The sequence below is a fragment of the Gekko japonicus genome, unplaced genomic scaffold, assembly GCF_001447785.1.
Source record: "Gekko japonicus isolate JY-2015 unplaced genomic scaffold, Gekko_japonicus_V1.1 scaffold131, whole genome shotgun sequence".
In the NCBI taxonomy this organism is placed as follows: domain Eukaryota; kingdom Metazoa; phylum Chordata; class Lepidosauria; order Squamata; family Gekkonidae; genus Gekko; species Gekko japonicus.
This window is the reverse complement of record NW_015167061.1, coordinates 2936217-2955500: the sequence shown is the minus strand read 5'-3', so window position 1 is coordinate 2955500 and position 19284 is coordinate 2936217. Positions and strand designations below refer to the sequence as shown.

The 19284-nt window shown below is 59.2% G+C and overlaps 2 protein-coding genes across 2 annotated transcripts in view; one reads left to right on the top strand and one right to left on the bottom strand.

Annotated features, from left to right (window-relative positions):
- The first annotated feature begins 742 nt into the window (after positions 1 to 742).
- ZBTB17 (zinc finger and BTB domain containing 17) lies at positions 743 to 12264 on the top strand. Its single transcript, XM_015412587.1, has 14 exons — positions 743 to 1018; positions 2017 to 2202; positions 3046 to 3174; positions 3913 to 4029; positions 4611 to 4882; positions 5599 to 5741; positions 6353 to 6653; positions 6738 to 6825; positions 6931 to 7047; positions 7322 to 7442; positions 9560 to 9690; positions 9865 to 10080; positions 10570 to 10659; positions 11771 to 12264. Exons 1-14 carry the CDS (start codon positions 814 to 816, stop codon positions 12052 to 12054), a joined length of 2400 nt encoding a protein of 799 aa, XP_015268073.1. The 5' UTR covers positions 743 to 813; the 3' UTR covers positions 12055 to 12264.
- A 3173-nt stretch (positions 12265 to 15437) lies between these two features.
- Positions 15438 to 19284, bottom strand: part of SPEN (spen family transcriptional repressor) — a 45171-nt gene continuing 41324 nt past the window's right edge. The window contains exons 12-15 of the mRNA XM_015412578.1: positions 17788 to 18189; positions 17262 to 17456; positions 16609 to 16767; positions 15438 to 16056 (exon numbers count right to left, since the gene is read on the bottom strand). Coding sequence (XP_015268064.1) covers positions 15925 to 16056; positions 16609 to 16767; positions 17262 to 17456; positions 17788 to 18189 — 888 coding nt within the window. The 3' untranslated portion in view covers positions 15438 to 15924. The remainder of the gene's footprint in view (positions 16057 to 16608; positions 16768 to 17261; positions 17457 to 17787; positions 18190 to 19284) is intronic.

Sequence of the window (19284 nt, the reverse complement as noted above, 5' to 3'; positions counted from 1 at the left end):
GGGGGGCGGCGGCGGCCGAGGCCGGAGCTCGCTGGAGTCGCCGCGGGGCAGCGGCTGCCTCAGTCCCTCACCTGCGAAATGGGCCCGCAGGTGAAGAGCAGCGTTCCCTCTCAGCCAGCTCACCGTTCTCTTAGCCTCTGGCACACGCATGTTTTGCCTCCTGGCGGCCGAGGCCGGAGCTCGCTGGAGTCGCCGCGGGGCAGCGGCTGCCTCAGTCCCTCACCTGCGAAATGGGCCCGCAGGTGAAGAGCAGCGTTCCCTCTCAGCCAGCTCACCGTTCTCTTAGCCTCTGGCACACGCATGTTTTGCCTCCCCTCAGGAAGGGATGGGGCTCCAGAGCAGCAGACTGATTTACGCAGCAGCCCAGTCGCTCATAAGGACATAAGAGACGCCAGTGTTGGGTCAGGCCAGCGGCCCATCCCGCCCAACACTCTGTCTGTCACACAGTGGGGGCCAGAAATACCAGGGGCCCTCCAGCAGTGGGGCCAGGACACCAGGAGCCCTCCCACTGTTGACCCCCCCCCCAGCACCAAGAAGACAGAGCACCCCTTGCCCCAGCCTGAGAGTTCCTGATCTATACCTTGGGGCTAATAAGGGCCACTGATGGACCTCTGCTCCAGATGCTTATCTCATTCCCTCTTGAAGCCCTCCATGCTTGTAGCCGCCACCACCTTTAATGCCAGGAGCTCACAAAGGAGAATCTTTGCTCACAGGACTGCACAGGCTCAGAGGGGGAGGGGGGTGGGGGTGGGCGAGCCTCTGGCAGGCAGCGCCTCTCACTGCAGCTCCTCTCCGCCCACAGCTGCCGCCGCCATGCACTTCCCTCAGCACAGCAAGCGGGTCCTGGAGCAGCTGAACCAGCAGCGGCAGCTCGGCCTCCTCTGCGACTGCACCTTCGTGGTGGACGGCATCGACTTCAAGGCCCACAAGGCGGTCCTGGCGGCCTGCAGCCAGTACTTCCGGATGCTCTTCGTGGACCAGAAGGACGTGGTGCACCTGGACATAAGCAACGCGGCAGGTGGGCAGGAGGACGCCACGGAGGAGCCCTTGGGCAGCGGTTGCACACTCTGCTGCCTCATCCAGCCGCCTGCCGCGAGGCCGACCCTTCCGCCCACCCCGCTGCCACGGGGAGGGGGCCTGCCAGAGCAGTGGCTGAGACGTGAGGCACTGGCAGGGCAGCTCTGAGAATGGGGTGGGTGGGGAGACCCCTTCCTAGCCCCCCAGGGAGGCCACTTGCGTGCCAAAGTCACCCCAAGGGCAAGGCACCTGGGCCTGTGGACAGTCCCCGCCCCATGGAGCATCCTGTCTCTGGATCTAGAGGCAGCGTGGCAGAGAGTCCCCTGGAGCCCGTGGGCGGCTGCAGTTCCAGCACCAGAGAGAGGAGGTCTTCAGCAGAGGCTGGTGAGCCACACCGGCGGGGAATGCTCTGCCTGTGGGTTGCCCGCTCAGAGCACACCCGCCCCAGGGAACCTCCTTGTTCAGTGACAGTCTGCATCACATGCTGGAGGCAGCCGAGAGCAGAGGGCTGTTGTCTTTGAGCACGCGGGTGGACTTCCTGGCTGGGGAGGTGCGTGTGCATTTTGGACTACTCCTGTTCTGGGAAACGGGACTGCTGAGCTCTGGGCTTGGTCTGAAGCCCGCAGGTGCTGCCCCCGATTGACACTCAGTCAGCCGGAGGATGCCCGGTTTCAGGAGGGGAGGCTGCCCGAGTCCAGGGCTGGATGTCAGCACGAAACAGGAGTTGCATACCCTGTAGGTGTGTGTGTGTGGGGGGGGGAGGAAGGGGTGTCATTGCTAGAGTGGCGGATCTGCTTCTGGGAAACCCAGGTTGGAACTATCCCTCTGCCATGGAAGCTCGCTGGGACGGTCAAATACTCTCAGGGCAGCCTACCCCCCAGGGTGGACGTGAGGATAAAACAGCCACTGGGGAAGAAGGTGGGGCAGAAATGCAGACAATGGAAAGTCATCCCCGCTGAGCCTCCGGTCTCGTCCTGCCATAACCCCTTTGGCCTGCAGGTCTGGAGCAGGTGCTGGAGTTCATGTACACAGCCAAGCTGAGCCTGAGTGCGGAAAACGTGGACGACGTCTTGGCCGTCGCCAGCTTCCTCCAGATGCAGGAGATCATCACCGCCTGCAACACTCTGAGGGCTCTTTCAGGGCCGGCGGAAACCAGCCCAGGCCAGGAGAGCCCCTCGCTGGCTGGTAGGTGCTGCCTCCCCCCCCCCCCGGGCCCCCCCTTTCCGTTGCGACCGTTTGGTACAGGGAAGGAGAACGTCCAGAGGCACTTTCTGGTTCCTCGGGCTCATCAGCCACAGAACGTCTGAGCAGCTCCTGAAAAAACTGTCTGGGGCTGAGCAGGGTTTCTGTGCCTGGGCTGGTTGCCCCCAAATGGCCCATGTGCCGTGGGGGAAATAGACGAGGGGAATGGCCAGGGCCCCGGCTCCTGCTCAGGGCGAGTGGTTCTGCCGAGCTTCTGCCTCGGGTGCGACTGGATCGTTGAATCGCTTTCCCTGCAGAGAGCAACTGGACTCCCCACAGAAGCGACCTTTTGTGACTCTGCACGAGTCAGTGCAGAATGTGCGGAGATGCCTCACTCAGCCCCATCTGCTGCCAGAGTAAATTCTTTCTCTCCTCCAGCAACACATGCCGGGCGAGGCAGGGTGGTTTCTGCACCGGAGGCAGAACTGGGGCCGGGGACCTTTTTGGCCCTTTAGCTGAGTGGCTCCGCTTCAGGCGGTCCAGACCTGAGACCCGGCTTCAGCCACAGACAGGGGTCGCTTGACCTTCCTCCTTCCTGCTGGTCTCCAGCTGCCCCTCCCCCCATCATTAGACAGTGTTTGGGACGTTTTAAGTGCTTCAGGTCCTTGCCAGCGAGTGACTGGTCCTCCCAGCAGCCCTGCAGGGGAGAATTCTGTTGTGCCCGGGTTACCTGTGGTGAAGCGGGATGGGAGAGGGAGCCGCCCGGTCCTTTTCCCATCCACGGTCCAGTCAGGAGAAGTCAAGAGGCCTGAGCATGTCATAGTTGGTCCCCCCCCCCCTTCCCAGGGCAGGAGAAAGCAGCTGGAGCAAATGCGGCGGTGACGGGCACCCTCTGTGAGGCAAAGGAGGCCCCCGAGGCCCCGTCCGAAGGGCTCAAGAAGGATGAGGCCGCGGATCTGGCCGAGGGGCTGGCCGGTGAGTACCGGGGGGGGAGTTAGTGTGAGCTAGCTCACAGTTTTTTCGCCTCCGGCTCACAGATTTTTGTCTTAGCTCAGGAAGGATGGCTCCAGAGCAAACTCATTTATGCAGGAGCCAAATTGCTCACTCACAACTTTGATGCCTGTAGCTCACAAAGCAGAATTTTTGCTCACAAGACTGCACAGCTGAGAGGGAACATTGGCCAACGGGGTGTGTGTGTGTGTGTGTGTGGAGGCAGCCGTGTTCCATGTACGCCCTCAAGGCTTGGGGGCCCTGAACATCTCATGATTTCCCCCAGGCCGGCCGAGATGGAGGCTGAGAGTGCAGTCCGGAGGAGAGTGGCACCTTTCGGAGCCCAGGGGCTGGGAGGGGGGCTGCTCAGTTCAGGGCTGCGCTGCAGACCCCTCTGGAGAAGGGCCCAAACGGCCCCGGGCCTGCTCCAAGCGCCTTTCTTCTTCTGAGGCCCGGGAGGGAGGGAGGGAGGCAGGCAGGCAGCCGGGGGCCCACTGAGAGGCCCTCCGGCCCTGTGATGAGGCAGGACACTCTCCCCCCCGGCCCCCCCCCGGATGATGCCAGGGTGGCTGGCCATTTCTTCCAGCAGAGGCTTCCGCCTGACCCTGGAGAAGCTGTGGCATTCCTCTCCTGAGCTGGGGTGGGCTCTGCGCTCTGTCCCCGGGACGGGCCTTGCCCCCGGCGGCCCAGGCTTTGAGACCGCTCCCCCCTTCCTTGCTGCAGGCGAGTCAGCGGGAGACAACTGCCTGGGCATGCCCGAGAACCCGCGTCCAGACAGTCCGTCCCTGGCCGACAGCAGCTCTCCTTCCAAGCCCCCCTCCTCCGGGGCCACCGAGCCTGGTGAGTGCCCAGGGGGGACATGAGCAACCTTGAGGCTTGCTGGGGGGGGGGGCTGTGCACACGACTCCCCCCGCCCCCGAGGAAGGCGAGCTCTCCTGGGGCCCCTCCTGTCTGGAGGCCATTCAGCGGGGGTGGGGGGCTGTGCCTGGGCGGAGGCTGCGGGGGGCCGTTTTCCAGTGCCGGCTGGCCTGCCTGGTCTGCGCTCTCCCTTCGGTTTCAAGCTTTTCTTGAATGAGAATGAGATTTTGAGGGCTGGGGGCATATTGTGCCGGGCTTCTGAGAGCCCCAGGGGGAAAGCAGAGACGTTTTCTTGCGGGTGCTTTCCAGGTGTGTGTTGGGGTTAGTGTCCCTCCCACCTGGTGTGGGAAATTCTGAGCACATTGCGCCGTCTGTGGAGGGGAGCCCAGGACGGATCTCTCTGTGCAGAGCGGTTGAGTCTCAAAGGGAAAAGGGCAGGGGGGAGGCGGGGGGGCACCAGCCGCCTGGCATTGGGAGCGTCCTCTGCTGTGCCCCCCGGGCCCAGGCCCACGCCCGCTTTCCCTCCGGCTCAAGTGCCCCGCCCCGCCCGGTTTGCTTCCCAGGCGCCCCAGCGCTGAAGCTCCCTGCGGAGCTGGAGGTGGAGCTGGAGGAGCGCGACAGCGAGCCCCTCTCGGAGGCAGAGGCCGCCCCTCGGACCCCCCCCGAGCCGAAGAGGGCCCAGCTGGCGAACGGCAGTGCCCCCGAGGAGAACGAGTCCGGAGGCACCGACTCCGGGCAGGAGAGCAGCGCCAGCGAGATGCGGCTGCTGCGCTCTGGGACGTACAGCGAGCGGACGGAGTCCAAGGCCTACGGCTCGGTCACGCACAAGTGCGAGGTGAGTCACGTGGGTCAGGTGGGACACTCCCCCCAGCTCCCCCCCTCCGTAGCACAGGAACCTCTCCCGTGGGGCGGGGGCGGGCCAGTGCCTGGGGGGTCTGAAAGAGGGTACCTCATGGAGCCTGGCCGGAGGGGCAGCCCCCGACTGGCTTGGTGGGTTGGTGGGCCGCCTCTCGAGAGGTCAGGCCGCGGCAGCTTGTGTGTCAGAACAGTCCTGAAGCCATCACAAAGCAAGCCGTGAAAACAGCACAACTCAAAAGAGGGAGCAGCCCCACCCACAACGCACGGAGTGGGCCTCAAACCACAGAGCACGGGGCAAAGATAAAAGCTTTTTGGCTACGAGTCTCGGTAAAATGACATGTGTTGGCCGAGTCCGGGTGAGCTGGCGGGGGCGGGGGGGGGCATTCCAGAGACGAGGGGCCGCCGCCCCTGGAAGAGCCCCGCCCCTGCTCACCGCCCGCCTCCCCTGAGCAGCAGAGGGGTGTGTGTGCTTCAGTCCAGCCCGTCCCTTGGCCCCTGCCCCTGCCCCTCCTCCGGGGTGCTTCCTGCCAGGCTCGTACCCTCCCCCGGGCCAGGAGCGAGCACCGCCAGGGCTGCTGACATCTCAGGCCGGTGGTCTCTGCCCTTCTGCTGGCCTCCCGAGGGAGGGAGGGAGGGGGCGGGCACGGAGGCTTCCCTGAGCCCCCGTTCAGCTCAGCCGGCCTCTTTCTGCAGGACTGTGGGAAGGAGTTCACGCACACGGGCAACTTCAAGCGGCACATTCGCATCCACACCGGGGAGAAGCCCTTCTCCTGCCGGGAGTGCACCAAGGCCTTCTCTGACCCAGCCGCCTGCAAAGCGCACGAAAAGACACACAGGTGTGTGGGGCGGGGCGGGGCGGGGTCTGAGGAGGGAGGGCCCGTTGGGCAAGGCTCCCCTAGGTCTGGAAGGGGGGCGGTGACCCCCTCTCCCCAAGGGGGTGTGTTTTCTTTGCAGCTGGGAGGCTCCATTTCTAGTTCCGCCTAAGAGCTGGTTTGGGGTGGGGGTGGCGGCCCCGGAGAAAGGGGACTCCTCTGCTCACAATGGCACTTGTGCTTTTGAGAAAAACTGCTGCCGCAGGCCCCCCCCCCCCCCCCCCCCCAGGCCCCCCCCCCCGCCTCCCCCCGGGGTTAAAATTATCTTGCCTCCTTGTCGTCTTAGCACTGCTGCCTGCCAGTTTGGTGTGGTGGTTAAGTGCGCGGACTCTAATCTGGGAGAACCGGGTTGGATCCCCCACTCCTCCACGTGGACCTGGCTGGATGACCTAACCCTAAGCCGTAGTTTTGGCACAGCTGTTCTTGAAAAAAGAGCCGTTTCTGTCCAGAGCTCTCTCAGCCCCACCCACCTCACAGGGTGTCTGTCTGTTGTGGGGAGGGGGAGGGAGTTTGTAGGCCGCTCTGAGACTCCCTTGGGTATAAATCCAATCTCTTCTTCTTCTTCTTCTCTCCAGCCCCCTGAAGCCCTACAGCTGTGAGGAGTGTGGCAAGAGCTACCGCCTGATCAGCCTCCTGAACCTGCACAAGAAGCGCCACACGGGCGAAGCCAAGTACCGCTGCGAGGACTGTGGCAAGCTCTTCACCACCTCCGGCAACCTGAAGCGCCACCAGCTGGTGCACAGCGGGGAGAAGCCCTACCAGTGCGACTACTGTGGCCGCTCCTTCTCCGACCCGACCTCCAAGATGCGCCACCTGGAGACGCACGACACAGACAAGGAGCACAAGTGCCCCCACTGCGAGAAGAAGTTCAACCAGGTGAGCCCGGGGCGGGCACCGGGGCACGGGGGGCGGGCGGGGGCGGCCTGGCGCTCATGGACGGTCTCTCGCCTCTGCCGGCAGGTGGGGAACCTCAAGGCCCATTTGAAGGTCCACATTGCGGACGGGCCGCTGAAGTGCCGGGAGTGCGGGAAGCAGTTCACCACCTCAGGTACGGGCGGCACCGCGTGGCGCTCGTGGGGCAGGCTGACTCGGGGTGGTGGGGGTGGTGGAGGGGCTTGTGTGGGGCATCCTCGTAGTGCCTGGCTTCCCACAGGCAACCTCAAGCGGCACTTGCGCATCCACAGCGGAGAGAAGCCCTACGTCTGCGTGCATTGCCAGCGCCAGTTTGCTGACCCGGGAGCTCTGCAGCGCCACGTCCGCATCCACACGGGTGAGCCGCGGCGGGAGGGCTGGAGGGCTCTCCTTGCAGAGGGCTGCCCGGGAGCCCCACCCCACAGCCTTGGGGGGCCTGCTTCTTGGCCCTGGTGGGTGGGGCTGTGGCTGTGGAGGGAGGGAGGGAGGGAAAGGCCCCCGGCTTGAGCAAAGGCGCCCTCTGCTGGGCAGGGAGGGAGCTGGCCCGTTGAGGGCAGTCCCAGCCGTGTGTCAGTCAAGAGCGGCCTTGTGCCCGGCTGCTCTGGCCATGCCCCGCTGCGCTCTCTTCCCAGGTGAGAAGCCGTGCCAATGTCTGATCTGTGGCAAGGCCTTCACCCAGGCCAGCTCGCTCATTGCGCATGTGCGCCAACATACGGGGGAGAAGCCCTACGTCTGCGAACGCTGCGGCAAGAGGTGAGGCCCCTGCTCGCCCCGCCCCGGTTCCCCCACACCTCCCTGGCCAGAGCCGAATGATTCTTGGCCTGCTGCCACCTGCCTCTCGGGGGGAGGGGGCGTTTGCCTGCGGCCGCCTTCACCAGCCAGCTCCCGGTCGGGTTTGACTGGCAAGCTTTCCGGCAGATCGCAGAGTGGCCCACAGGCCCCCCCCCCCCCGAAAGTGGCTGGAAACAGTCGCTGCTCAGCTCTTAACTGGCTGAGCCCTGGCCCAGGGGAGGGGGGAGTCCTGTGTTCCCCCTAAGCTGAGTTAGTGTGAGCTAGCTCACAGTTTTTTAGCCCCTGGCTCACAGATTTTTGGCTTAGCTCAGGAAGGATGGGGCTCCAGAGCAAACTGATTGATGCAGTAGCCAAATGGCTCGCTCACAACTTTAATGCCGGTAGCTCACAAAGTACAGTTTTTGCTCACAAGGCTCCATGTCTCAGAGGGAGCCTCAGTCTGCACTGGTTTCAAATGCGTTTCTGGCCCCGATTCCAGGTGCTGGTGAGAACCCTGAAAGGCGCCCCCCCCCCTGGGACCCTCAGGGCCATTCTGGGAGCTGATCTCTGCTGCAGGGCCCCTGTGAGTGGAGGACAGCTTGGCTGGGGTCCCTGCCGCACCCAGGCTCTGGCGTGGCCTCAGCCCCCCACCCTTCCCTCCCCCCAGAGAGCTTTTTAGAGTCAGGCTGCTGCTTCTGGGTTTGATGGCTTCCTTGCGGGGATGTGGCCTCCTTAATCCGACCTGTAGCTTGAAACACCCTCTCCTGTTTGCTGCATCCTCACAAGACAGCATGCGAGTTTTGGAGCCCCCCCCCACCCACTGCATGAGGCTGGGTGTTCAGACCCAACACAGAGGGAGGAGGGTGAGCGGGCAGAGCAGGGCTGTTTCCTAGCTCTTCCATCAGACAGCAAACTCCAGAATTTGCTGACTGGTTGGTACCAGTTGCTGGTGTGTGTTTGTGTGTCTCTCTCCGGGCGGAGCAAATCCCGCCTTCGCTGCCTGGTGACCTTGAGCAGATCTGAGGGCTACCGAAAGGCAGCCTCTGAGCGAGCTCCACCGTGTGGTGGGCAGCCATTCTACCTCCCGAGCAAAAAAAAGCTAGCAGCATTAAAGTTGTTTTTGACTATTTTGACTATTAAATTAGGTTTTTAGAAGATTATTTCTACAACCTTGTAAAAATCTCAGAATGGATTCTTTTAAACTATATTTAAACTATATTTTAACATAAGAGAAAACAGAATCAAGTCAAATTTCATTACAAAAAATGTTGTCCTCTGGAGAACAGGTCTACCTTCCCCTTTCCACTATGTTGGTAGACCTGGCCTTGGACTATCGCCCTGCGCTGACCCTTCGAAAACATACCAGCACTTGCGGGGATGGGGGGAACTCTTGCAGTCTGCTTTGGGTTTTTTAAATGAAATATGACAACCAGCATTACAGGTCAATTATAACAGAGGTGGAACAATCACTGTCAGAACACTGCCTAACCTAACAAAGAGGAAGTTGCTTAAATGTTATCAGCCTGCCCAAACTACTAATTTATTCAGATATTTATATCCCACTTTTCCCTGTGAGGCAATCATACTGAGAAGCATAATAGGGGTGTGGGAAAAAAGTATCTTTTCTGGCTCAGTTATAGCCTATAGGGACCATTATAGTCAATGGGTCCCATAGGCTATAATGGAGAATCAATCCAGGGATATCTGGGGCTCTGGGGGGCTATTTTTTGAGTTAGAGGCACCAAATTTGCAGCATAGCTGCTGGTGCCTCCTAACCCCCCCCCCCAAGTTTCAAAAGGATTAGACCAGGGGGGGTCGAATTCTATGGGCCCCAGAAGGAGGTGCCCCCATTCTCCATGGTTTCCTATGGAAGTTTGGTTGTGAGCTGAAGTAGAAATCTTGTGAACTGGCCTCTGAAATGTTGTGCGCCAGCACCCTCTAGTGCAGCTTAGGGGGAGTTGTGCTGAGAACTTGCTGCTCTTCCTTTGGAGTCCGGACCCAGCAAGGGCTTTGCATTCCTCCCCTCCCGTTGGAACTGGTCCGGGCTGTGCAGGCCGCCTCTTGATGCCCCTGGCCCCCCTCTGTTCCCTTCCGCCTAGGTTTGTGCAGTCAAGCCAGCTCGCCAACCACATTCGCCACCACGACAACATCCGGCCCCACAAGTGCAGCGTCTGCAACAAGGCCTTTGTCAATGTGGGGGACCTTTCAAAACACATCATCATCCACACAGGTGAGGCCTGGGCAGTGTGCGCGCGCATGCATGTGCTGGGGGGGCCTGGCAAGTCTCGGGCTAACTGGGAAAGGGAAGCAGGGGCCGTGTGGGGTGGGGGAAGACTCTTCAAGAGCCAGCCAGTCCTGGACGGGCCAAAGCCAGTGCCTGCTTCTGGTCCTCGGTTCCACACAGGTGAGAAGCCCTTCCTCTGTGACAAATGCGGCCGTGGGTTCAACCGTGTGGACAACCTCCGCTCCCATGTGAAGACAGTCCACCAGGGCAAAGCGGGGATGAAGCTGCTGGAAGGTGGGGAAGGGGATGAGCTGAACATTGTGACCGTGGCCTCAGATGAGATGGTGACCCTGGCCACGGAAGCCCTGGCGGCCACGGCTGTCACTCAGCTCACAGGTGCGTGGAGGCTCCTTCGGGCCGGGAGGGGGCTTGGCCCGCTCTCGCTCAGCTCTGGGTGGAGAATGGAGGGCCTGCCCGGGAGGCTTCGGTTTGCTTCCTGGCCTTCGTGCGTCCCCCAAGTATCTCTGTGGCTTGCTCCCCGATTCCCTGGAAACGCAAGTGGCTGATATCCAGCTAGGTCACACGACGCCTGCATCGGTCCCAGGCCCAGGTGGGGAGGGGGAGCCAAGCGAGGTGGCCGTGGGAGTGGAGTGCCTGTTCCCTCCTCTTCTCTCTCTGCTTTTTGTCCCTTTCCTTTGCAAGGTTTGCAAGAGAGCCTGCCCAGGCAGTGGCTCCTCCTCAGTCCTTTCCCACAGCTGTAGCTGCTGGGTGGAGGCGGTGGTTGCTTCCCTGCCCACAGGCACATCTCGCACCCCATATGGGCTGTGGGCAGGAGCTGTCGTCCCTGTGGGCACACCTTCTGACTGCAGTGGGTTCCCTTCCCAGTGGTCCCCGTGGCAGCTCCAGTCACGGCAGACGAGACGGAAGCGCTGAAGGCGGAGATCACAAAGGCGGTGAAGCAGGTGCAAGAAGCAGGTGAGTCCCCAAGGTTGGCTTCTGAGCTGCTAGGGCTGGGTGGCCACTAGGGGTAAGCGTTCTCTGGGGCTCTCGCAAAGCAGTCCTAGTCTGGTGGTCTCACTGTTGACCACAGGAGGGCAGCATCCCCAATGAGAGCCAGCCTCCCTTGGGGGGGGGGGGACAGGGACGGAGAAGCTTGGCAGAGGGAAGAGGAGGGGCAACGGGCGGGCCTGGGGCTCTTCTGTCCAGCTCCACTGGAGGTCATGACCAATGTTCCCTCTAAGCTGTGAAGTCTTGTGAGCAAAAATTCTACTTTGTGAGCTACTGGCATAAAAGTTGTGAGCGAGCGATCTGGCTATTGCATGAATTGGTTTGCTCTGGAGCCATCCTTCTTGAGCTAAGACAAAAATGTGTGAGCCGGAGGCTAAAAAACTCTGAGCTAGCTCACACTAACTCAGCTTAGAGGGAACACTGGTCATGACTGACTCCCTCCACATCACATCTCCCCCCCCCCCAGCTGTGCTGCAGCTTACGTAATTCTGAACATGAAGGATTAGCCACCAGGGGCCCCGTAAGCCCTCGGTCATCTTCTCACCCCTTGCCCTGTGAGAGCCAGCCAGTTTAGCTGTCTCCTCTGCTTTGTGTGGAGTACTTGCTGCCTTTGGGCTGGTCCAAAGCTCCCGCCTGCCACATTCAAAGGGTACTCCAGGATTGGGGGAGATGGAGAGAAAGGTTCAGTTTTTTGGAGTCTGGTGGTTCTCTAATGCCTCCCTCAAACTCTGTTGCCAACTCCTCGACCATCTTGCAACGGTTGACTTGCACTGTCTTCCCTCCCTTGCCATGTCAGCACCTGGCTTAGAGATCCTCTTGAAAAGTGCTGTCTGCTTTGATTTTGTGGGTTTTTTTTTTTTGGGGGGGGGGTTGTCACTTTTTTTCTTGGCTACTATCCACTATCCTGGTAACTTCCCCAAGTCTGAATAGTTCTGAAATAAACAGCACAGGGTCTAATGTGGCGGGGGGGGGGCTTCTGTTGTGTCGCAGGAGGCGGCCTCCGAGCAGTCTTATCACAGCCGCCGTGGAGGTTCCTGGGGAGGGCTTGTGGGGCTTGCTGACGGGTCCTTCCTTCTAGATCCCAACACCCAGATTCTCTACGCCTGCGACTCATGCGGGGAGAAGTTTTTAGATGCCAACAGCCTGGCTCAGCACGTGCGCATCCACACGGCACAAGCCTTGGTCATGTTCCAGGCAGACACAGACTTTTACCAGCAGTACGGAGCCACCACGGCATGGCAGTCTGAGCAGGTCCTCCACTCCGGCGAGCTCCTCTTCCGGCCACGAGACGGGCCTGAGGCGGCACCACCCTCCGTCACAGATGGCCCACAGCCTGCGGAGGCGCCTGATGCTGCGGAGTGACACGGCGCCTGGGGGCTTGTGTGTGTTTGTGTGCGTGGGTGGGTGCGATTGGACTGGGCCATCTTTGCAGTTGGGACTGCAGCTGGGTCTGCTGGGGGGCGCTGTAAGGGGGGGATACTTAAAGGAGGCAAAGCTACATCCGACTACTGTAAACAAAGATATTTCTGTATGGGAGAGAATCTACATGTGTGTTAATATTTAGATGAAATAAATGCCCTTATTTTCTACTGGTGGTTTGAAAACCAAAGGATCTGCTGCCGCTGCTGCCGGCCAGGATTCAAAGGGCCCTTTTCCCAGGCTGAAGTTTGGAGGGGGGGGGGGAAGCACAGATCTCAGCCAGAGCCCCCGTGCGCCTGCCTGATCCACTGCTGCCTCTGCCAAAAGAGATGCTTCAGCACTTGGGGAGCCCTCGGATGCCTGGGGAAGAGCTGAGCACAAGGCCCCCCCGTGGCGTTCAGAGGGGCAATGTGCTGGAGTAGGGGAGAGCATGAGCGATCCCCCCCCCCATTCCCCAGTTGATTTCCTCCTCTGACAAGATCTGGTCGGGGCTCCAGAGTGTCCTGCTGCACATTTCTTCTCCCGCAGAACGGACTGGGCAAGGCTCAGTTGCTCTCTGATGCCTTCCGGAGATTGGAAAGGACTGGCGTGTTATTTGGACCATGGGGAACTCCCCCTTTCCCACTTCCCTCCCGGCCAGAGGCTACAGCCTAAAAAGCAACCTATGGGCCACCAACCAGCCGCCTTGGAGGACAAACAAACCGGGCAGAGAGGCCGAGGCCTCCCCTGGGTTGCTTCCTGAGCGCTGGGACTCTGAGGTTAACTGCTTCTGGGTGTGGAGGGTCCCTTTAGTCACCATGGCCAGTAGCCGCTGAGGGACTTCTCCATCAATCTGTATTTGACAGCCATCAAGGGCTGTGGCCATCACTGCCTCCTCTGGCAGTGGAGTCCACATGAAGATGAGGAGGAGACTGGATTTATGCCCCATGGCCGTTCACTCGGAGTCTCAGAGCGGCTGACAAACTCCTTTCCTTTCCCTTCCCCTCCCCACAACGGACCCCCTGTGAGGGAGGCGGGGCCGAGAGGGCTCTTTGGAGGACTGATCTTCCACCTCTGATCCTGTCCTCCTCCCATCTGCAGCCTTTTTCTAAACAGCAGTGTCCTGGACTCACCAGAGACGTGCTCAGAATCCACACTCTCTGATGCTTTCCCCACAGCCTGAGATCTGTACACAAAATAGTGGCTTCGGTTTCATTTCCCACCCCTTTAATCCTCAGCATGGGGTTTGCCTCCTTCACTGCTGCCACACTGGGGGGGGGGGGGGGGGGGGGAGAGAGACGCTTGCTTTCAATGGCAGCCAAGACTTCCCTCCACCTCCCTCCTGGCCCCTTCAGAGGACATTAATGCCTATTCTGAAGGAGCACATTTCTGCTCTCACATTCGTCGCCACACCCTCACGCCCTTTCCACTATGTTGTGCACTTGCCAATTTGGAGGTGCCATCCCAAATAATTTGGTTTCAATCTGCTAGCCTGGCCACTACACTGCTCCCCCTGCCCCAAATAAATCCAGATCTTTTATGATCAGAGAGCAACATTCCTGGTGGGACCCCACGGCTTAGTCCCTCCACTGAGAGAATGGCTCATTTATTTTTATGCTTTGTTTGCAGTCACTGGACCCATTTTTGATCCAGAAGAGGGCCCCTCCACTTACCAGGAGTGCACCGCTCACTCAGGAGCCTGGTGAGGGACGCTGTCAAAAGTCCTGTAAGGCATCCAAGTATATGGTGTCCATCCAGAACTTCATTTAGCACCTTGCTTTTCAACGCCCCCGCCCCGCCCCCCCAGCCCAACAGTCCTGCACCTGCCAATAGACAGCAAGCTTCGCACTTGGCACCAGCCAAATCTTCTGCAGGAACCCATTTTTTAAACAATCCATTCCATGTAATCATAGAGCTGGAGGTTTATCTAGTCCAATCCCCTGCACAATGCAGGATATTCACAAATAACCCCCCACCCTCCCCAAATTCCATGCCCAGAAGATGACGAAAAACCTCCAGGATCTCCAGCCAAACTGGCCTGGAGAACAATTCCTTCCTGACCCCAGAGTGGCCATCAGCATTCCCCTGGGGGTGTAAGAAAGGGCCATGAGAACTGAGGACTGATGCAACCCTCCCTACCCTCCCTCTCCCGATCTGCCTCAGTTCACAGAATCTGCATGGCTGTCAGATCTAGCCTCTGACAACGTCCAAAGAGGGAGAGCCCACCACCTCCTGAGGAAGCCTCTTCCACTGAGGAACTGCTAGACCCCTAGATCCTTTTCACACATACTACTGCCAAGACAAGTCTCCCCCATCCTATAATTATGCATTTGATTTTTCCTACCTAAGTGCTATACTTTACATTTAATCCCACTGAAATTCATGTTATTGGTTTTAGCCCAGTTTTCTAGCCTGTCAAGATCATCCTGTATCCTGACTCTGTCTTCTACCGTATTTGCTACCCCTCCCAATTTAGTATCATCTGCAAATTGAATAAACATTCCCTCTCTCCCTTCATCCAAATCATTGATTAAGATATTGAACAAAACAGGTCCCAGGACAGATCCTTGAGGCACTCCACTTGGTCACTCCTCTCCAAGAAAATGAAGAACCATCCACAAGCACTCCTTGGGTGCAATCTGTCAGCCAGCTACAGATCCACCTAACAGTCAAAGGATCCAAACCACATTTTTCCAATTTGTCAACAAGAATATTATGTGGAACCCTATCAAAAGCCTTACTGAAATCAAGATAAACGATGTCTACAGCATTCCCCTGATCCAGCAAGGCAGTGCTCCCCTAAGCACAAATGATTAAGACTGAACAGAGCCTTGGAAGTATTCAACCTGTGGCACTTCCCCAGACACAATGACTGGCTGGATATGTGCAGCCACCTTCTTGCCACACAGCACACCCACCGCAGGGCTGTTTTGTATTTTTTTTAATAAAGTCTGTAATCCAATGGACACACAAAACAAAACTGCGCTGAGAAAAACAGTTCCATAAATTAATTGTTAGGGGAGGCGGAGGGGGACAAGGACAAAAGGGGAGGGGGATAAGGAATCTGCACAAGTGTATAACACTTCCACATGTGACCAGGGGATGGGGGAATGTCTAAATGAAGCGCACTTACAAATGAGTGACACATACAAAGTCCGAGTATGAAAATAAGATTTTTTTTCCTCTGAAAACACATTTTTGGCACAGATTAAAAAAAAAAGTATGTTGTGGGGATCAGATTTCTTTTTAAAGTCAGTATTATATATATATTTATATATATATATATTATATATATATATATATTTATACATACACGCACACGCACACAACCCACCCACCCCCGGCGGAGAGGGGAGGCGAAAGGGAGGCTTGCGGGAGGGACTGTGGGAGCGCTCCTTGTCCCGCCGAAAGGAGCCGACTGTCCCGGCTCCTGAGCTTCCAAGTCCGTGTGTGTATCGAGACATCCATTCAGAACGCCACAACATGTCTTCCACTGTGCAAAGGTCCAACGTCACTATTTAGTGCAAAGGCAGTTCTGGTTCCTTTTTTTTAAAATCTGTCTTGTAAATAAAAAAAATAGCCTTCCTTTAATTTCCCCCCCAAAAGGAGGCACCAAACCCAAGAGCAGTCTGCCTCGAAGAGTGCCTCCGACGTCCATCGTAGCTAAAGCCACATGTAAACATACAACGGTGGTGAGGCCACTGACCCAGTGGCACCTTTTGCTTGAGTCCCACTGAGGCCGGAGGCAGCTGCTCGGCTGTCCGTCCACACAGTGCTGCCCCTCCGCGTTGGCTCCCGTGCCTTGGGCAGACGCGTCCGCAACTGGTAAGCTGCTCAGACTGATGCGATGACAATCATTAGGTGAGGCGAAATGTTGGAGATACTGGCAAGGAGGTCTGGGGCGAGGCGAGACAGATGGCTCTCGGAGAACTCGCAGGGCGGGAAGATCTGCAGGACGTACGCTGGCTGGAAGGCAGAATCAGAGAGGGAACGCTCTCAGGGGAGCAGCCGGCAGCCGAGGCAGCCACCCCCCCAGGCCTCCACCACAACACCCGTTCCACTTTGTGCCCTGCTCAAAGGAGGGCCCCGCACCACCCAGCCACAGAGGGTCGTGAGTCCCAGGGTTCCCTCCCAGCTGAGTGAGTGTGAGCTAGCTCACAGTTTTTAAGCCTCCGGCACACACGTTTTTTGTCTCCACTCAGGAAGGAGGGCTCCAGAGCAAACTAATTTACGAAGCAGCCGAATCGCTCGCTCACAACTTTAATGGCAGGAGCTCACAAAGCAGAATTTTTGCTCGCAAGACTCTGCAGCTTAGTGGGAGCGTGGTCATGACAGAATATGCAAAGCCAAGCAAGGCGGTTGGAGGCTGGCCCCGCCCCCAGCCACAGAGTGGGAACACTCAGCTCACTGCTCTAGTCTAGCTGGGTTCCTCTCGGGCTCGGACTCTGCCCGCAAGAAGCAGCCCAAGGGTTAGGGGGTGGACGAGGGTAGTGGGGCTCAGCGCCCCCTTCACCATACCTGGTTGGAACCGGGATTGGGAACGTTGATGATGCCGGCAGCTTGCTTGGCCTGCAGGTAGCTGATGAAGGCAGCCTTCAGCGACTCCGTCTGACTGACCACGTCCTCTTGGTCTCGCCCGCAGGGCAGGGCCAGCAGCAGGCAATAATCGCTCTCCACCTGGAGGACAACAGGCCAGATTAACGGCAGCCACTGTACACCTCTGGAGACGGTTACGAAACGACTGTGGGCTCAGGATGCCCGTGTAGGCTAGCACCGACCACAGAGAACAAAGTCTTCTGCCCAGGCTGAGCAGGAAGAACCGGCATGGTCCATGAAGCCCAGAGACAGACGAAGTGGCAGGCATGGAAGCTGAGCCCCTTCAGGCGAACCACAGCGTGGGACCGCCAAAGGTGCTCCTCCCTCCTCCGCCTCCCCGATGACCCTGCCGAAGAACGCAGCACCTTGCTGGGGTCCCGCTCCGCATCCCCTTCCCCCCCAGCAGAATGCCAAGGACAAAGTCTCCTCTGCTCTGGGGCCCTCTCTTTAGGGAATGCCCTTGCCCGCCTCGGCTTGGTTTGCCCCGCTGCTGCCAGAGAACCAGGAGCCACAGGCTCCCCCCCCCCTCGCCAAAGGCCGGTCCGGCAAGAGTGAGATCCCCACGCGCCACTCACCATCATCCTGCGTGCCACGCCCTCCAACTGGGATGCTTCCAGCCTCATGCGCTGGGCAATGCGCAAGGGAGGCCCCCCTTCGGGAGCAGGCAGGGAGCGATGCGCCAGGACGTTGTTGCCAGAGACAAAGTGCAGCTGGACCGCGGCGGTGTCATTCTTCAAGGCCAAGAGGCCCTGCCACACAATCGGGTACTTCTGCAAAAACGGGGGACAGGGAGGAAGGGGGTGAGTGCCCAGTGCCAGGGCCACGGGAGGGCACGCGAGGAGCCCTATATGGCCGGCACAGGACTCTGCGGCAGAAGGGGAGGGGCCTCGTCTCCTCCTTGCTGCAGACCAGCATCCCACTCTGGAGAGTTCGGCTTCCCAGACCTCTGCTTGGTGAAAGTGTGCAGCCAACTCCCCCCCCCACGCTATCCTCCTTTCGAATCTCCCCCCCCCCCCAGTCACCCGCTGACCCTGCCCATCCTTGGGCTTCCTCCCCACAACTCTCAAGACGAGATGAAGCAGACGCCAGAGCGAAACTTACCGTCAGAAGCTGGACCATGTCCACTGGCCTCTGAGAAACCGGGTCCTGTTTGAGCGCCGACTGAGGTTCCGGGCGGGAGAGTGACAGTCCGGGAGGGACGCCGGGACCGGTGGTGGTCGGGATGAAGAGGGCGGCCTTCTGCGCGGCCTGGGCCTGGTGTGGGGAAGGGAGCTCCTGCTTCACAGAAATGGCCACGGGAGAAGGATAGGAGGCCGGGCCTGCCTCTGCCGGGGCTCTCGGAAGGTGCACGTGGGCCTCCATCGGCGGGACGTGCCGGCTGACAGCCGAGTGGTGTGTCAGCTCCGGCCCTGCCGCCTGAGCCCCCTTGGGCTCCTGGGAGTGCTGCGGCGTTTTGCTGTGAGCCGGCTGACTCGGATGCGAATGCTCCCCTTCGGGCAGACCCTGAGAGGCACGAGAGGAAGCAACACAATCAAGGCAAGGCGGCGCAGGGCCCCTGACGGGCCACCCGAATCTACCACTCGTTACTCTAGCCAGATGCTGGGGAGCAGGCTCAGCAAGCCCCCCCCCCCCCATGGCTGACCATGACAGAACAACACACGGCCCTGAGACCTGCACGGCACAGGCTAGCCTGACCTCATCTGACCTGGGAAGCTAAGTAGGGTCGGCCCTGGCTAGTGTTCGGACAGGAGACAGCCCAGGAAGACCAGGGTCGCCAGGCAGAGGCAGGCGATGGCAAACCACCTCCGAAGGCCTCTTGCCTTGGAAACCCTCTGGGGATGTGGCAAGGCAAATGTGACCTGAGGGCATGTTTTACACCCACCCCAGTCTAAAAACAAGCCATCAAACAAAGGCAGCATAAAAACGATCCATACAACAGAAATGACAAAGATGAAGCTCTTGGTTAAAAGCCTGAGGAAGAAGGTGTCTTCTGCCTGGGTGCCTAACAGAGAGTCAAGGAGTTCAGCCTCCAGGGGAAGCGCCGCCCAGAGGCCACCACAGGAAATGCCCTGTCTCCTCTAGTCGCCACCTGAGCCACCTCTGGAGGGTAGGCCTGCTCGGGCCTTCTGCTCCCCCGAGGGCTGGGATCCTTCTGGGGCTCCAGCCGGCACCTCTCCTGACAGTGTGCGTGTGTGGATTGTAAACACAGCATTCTCTGGCTTCCAGTTCACCCCCTGATTTTTTTAGTCCCCTACATAAGCCCTCTTTAGATACGATGTCCACACGAGCCAAGAGCACGTGCAGCCCCCACCCCCTCCCCGTGATGTTCACAGGCAAGAAGAGTTCTTCAGAGGTGTACAGCTTCCATATACGTGAACAGGTTCCACTTCCCGTGCATGGAAGCTATATGTGCATGGAAAACCCACCCACAAACGGCCAGTTCACATCACTCCAGATACAAGCTGATGATGGGCTCACTGCTCCCACGGACGTCGTCGCTGGAGATGGCCACTGTCTGTTTCTCTTTTGGAATGGCAGCCCTCACTCCCACCAAACCCACGCAACAGCCCGACACTTGCGAGAGCCGCCGCGCCCCCC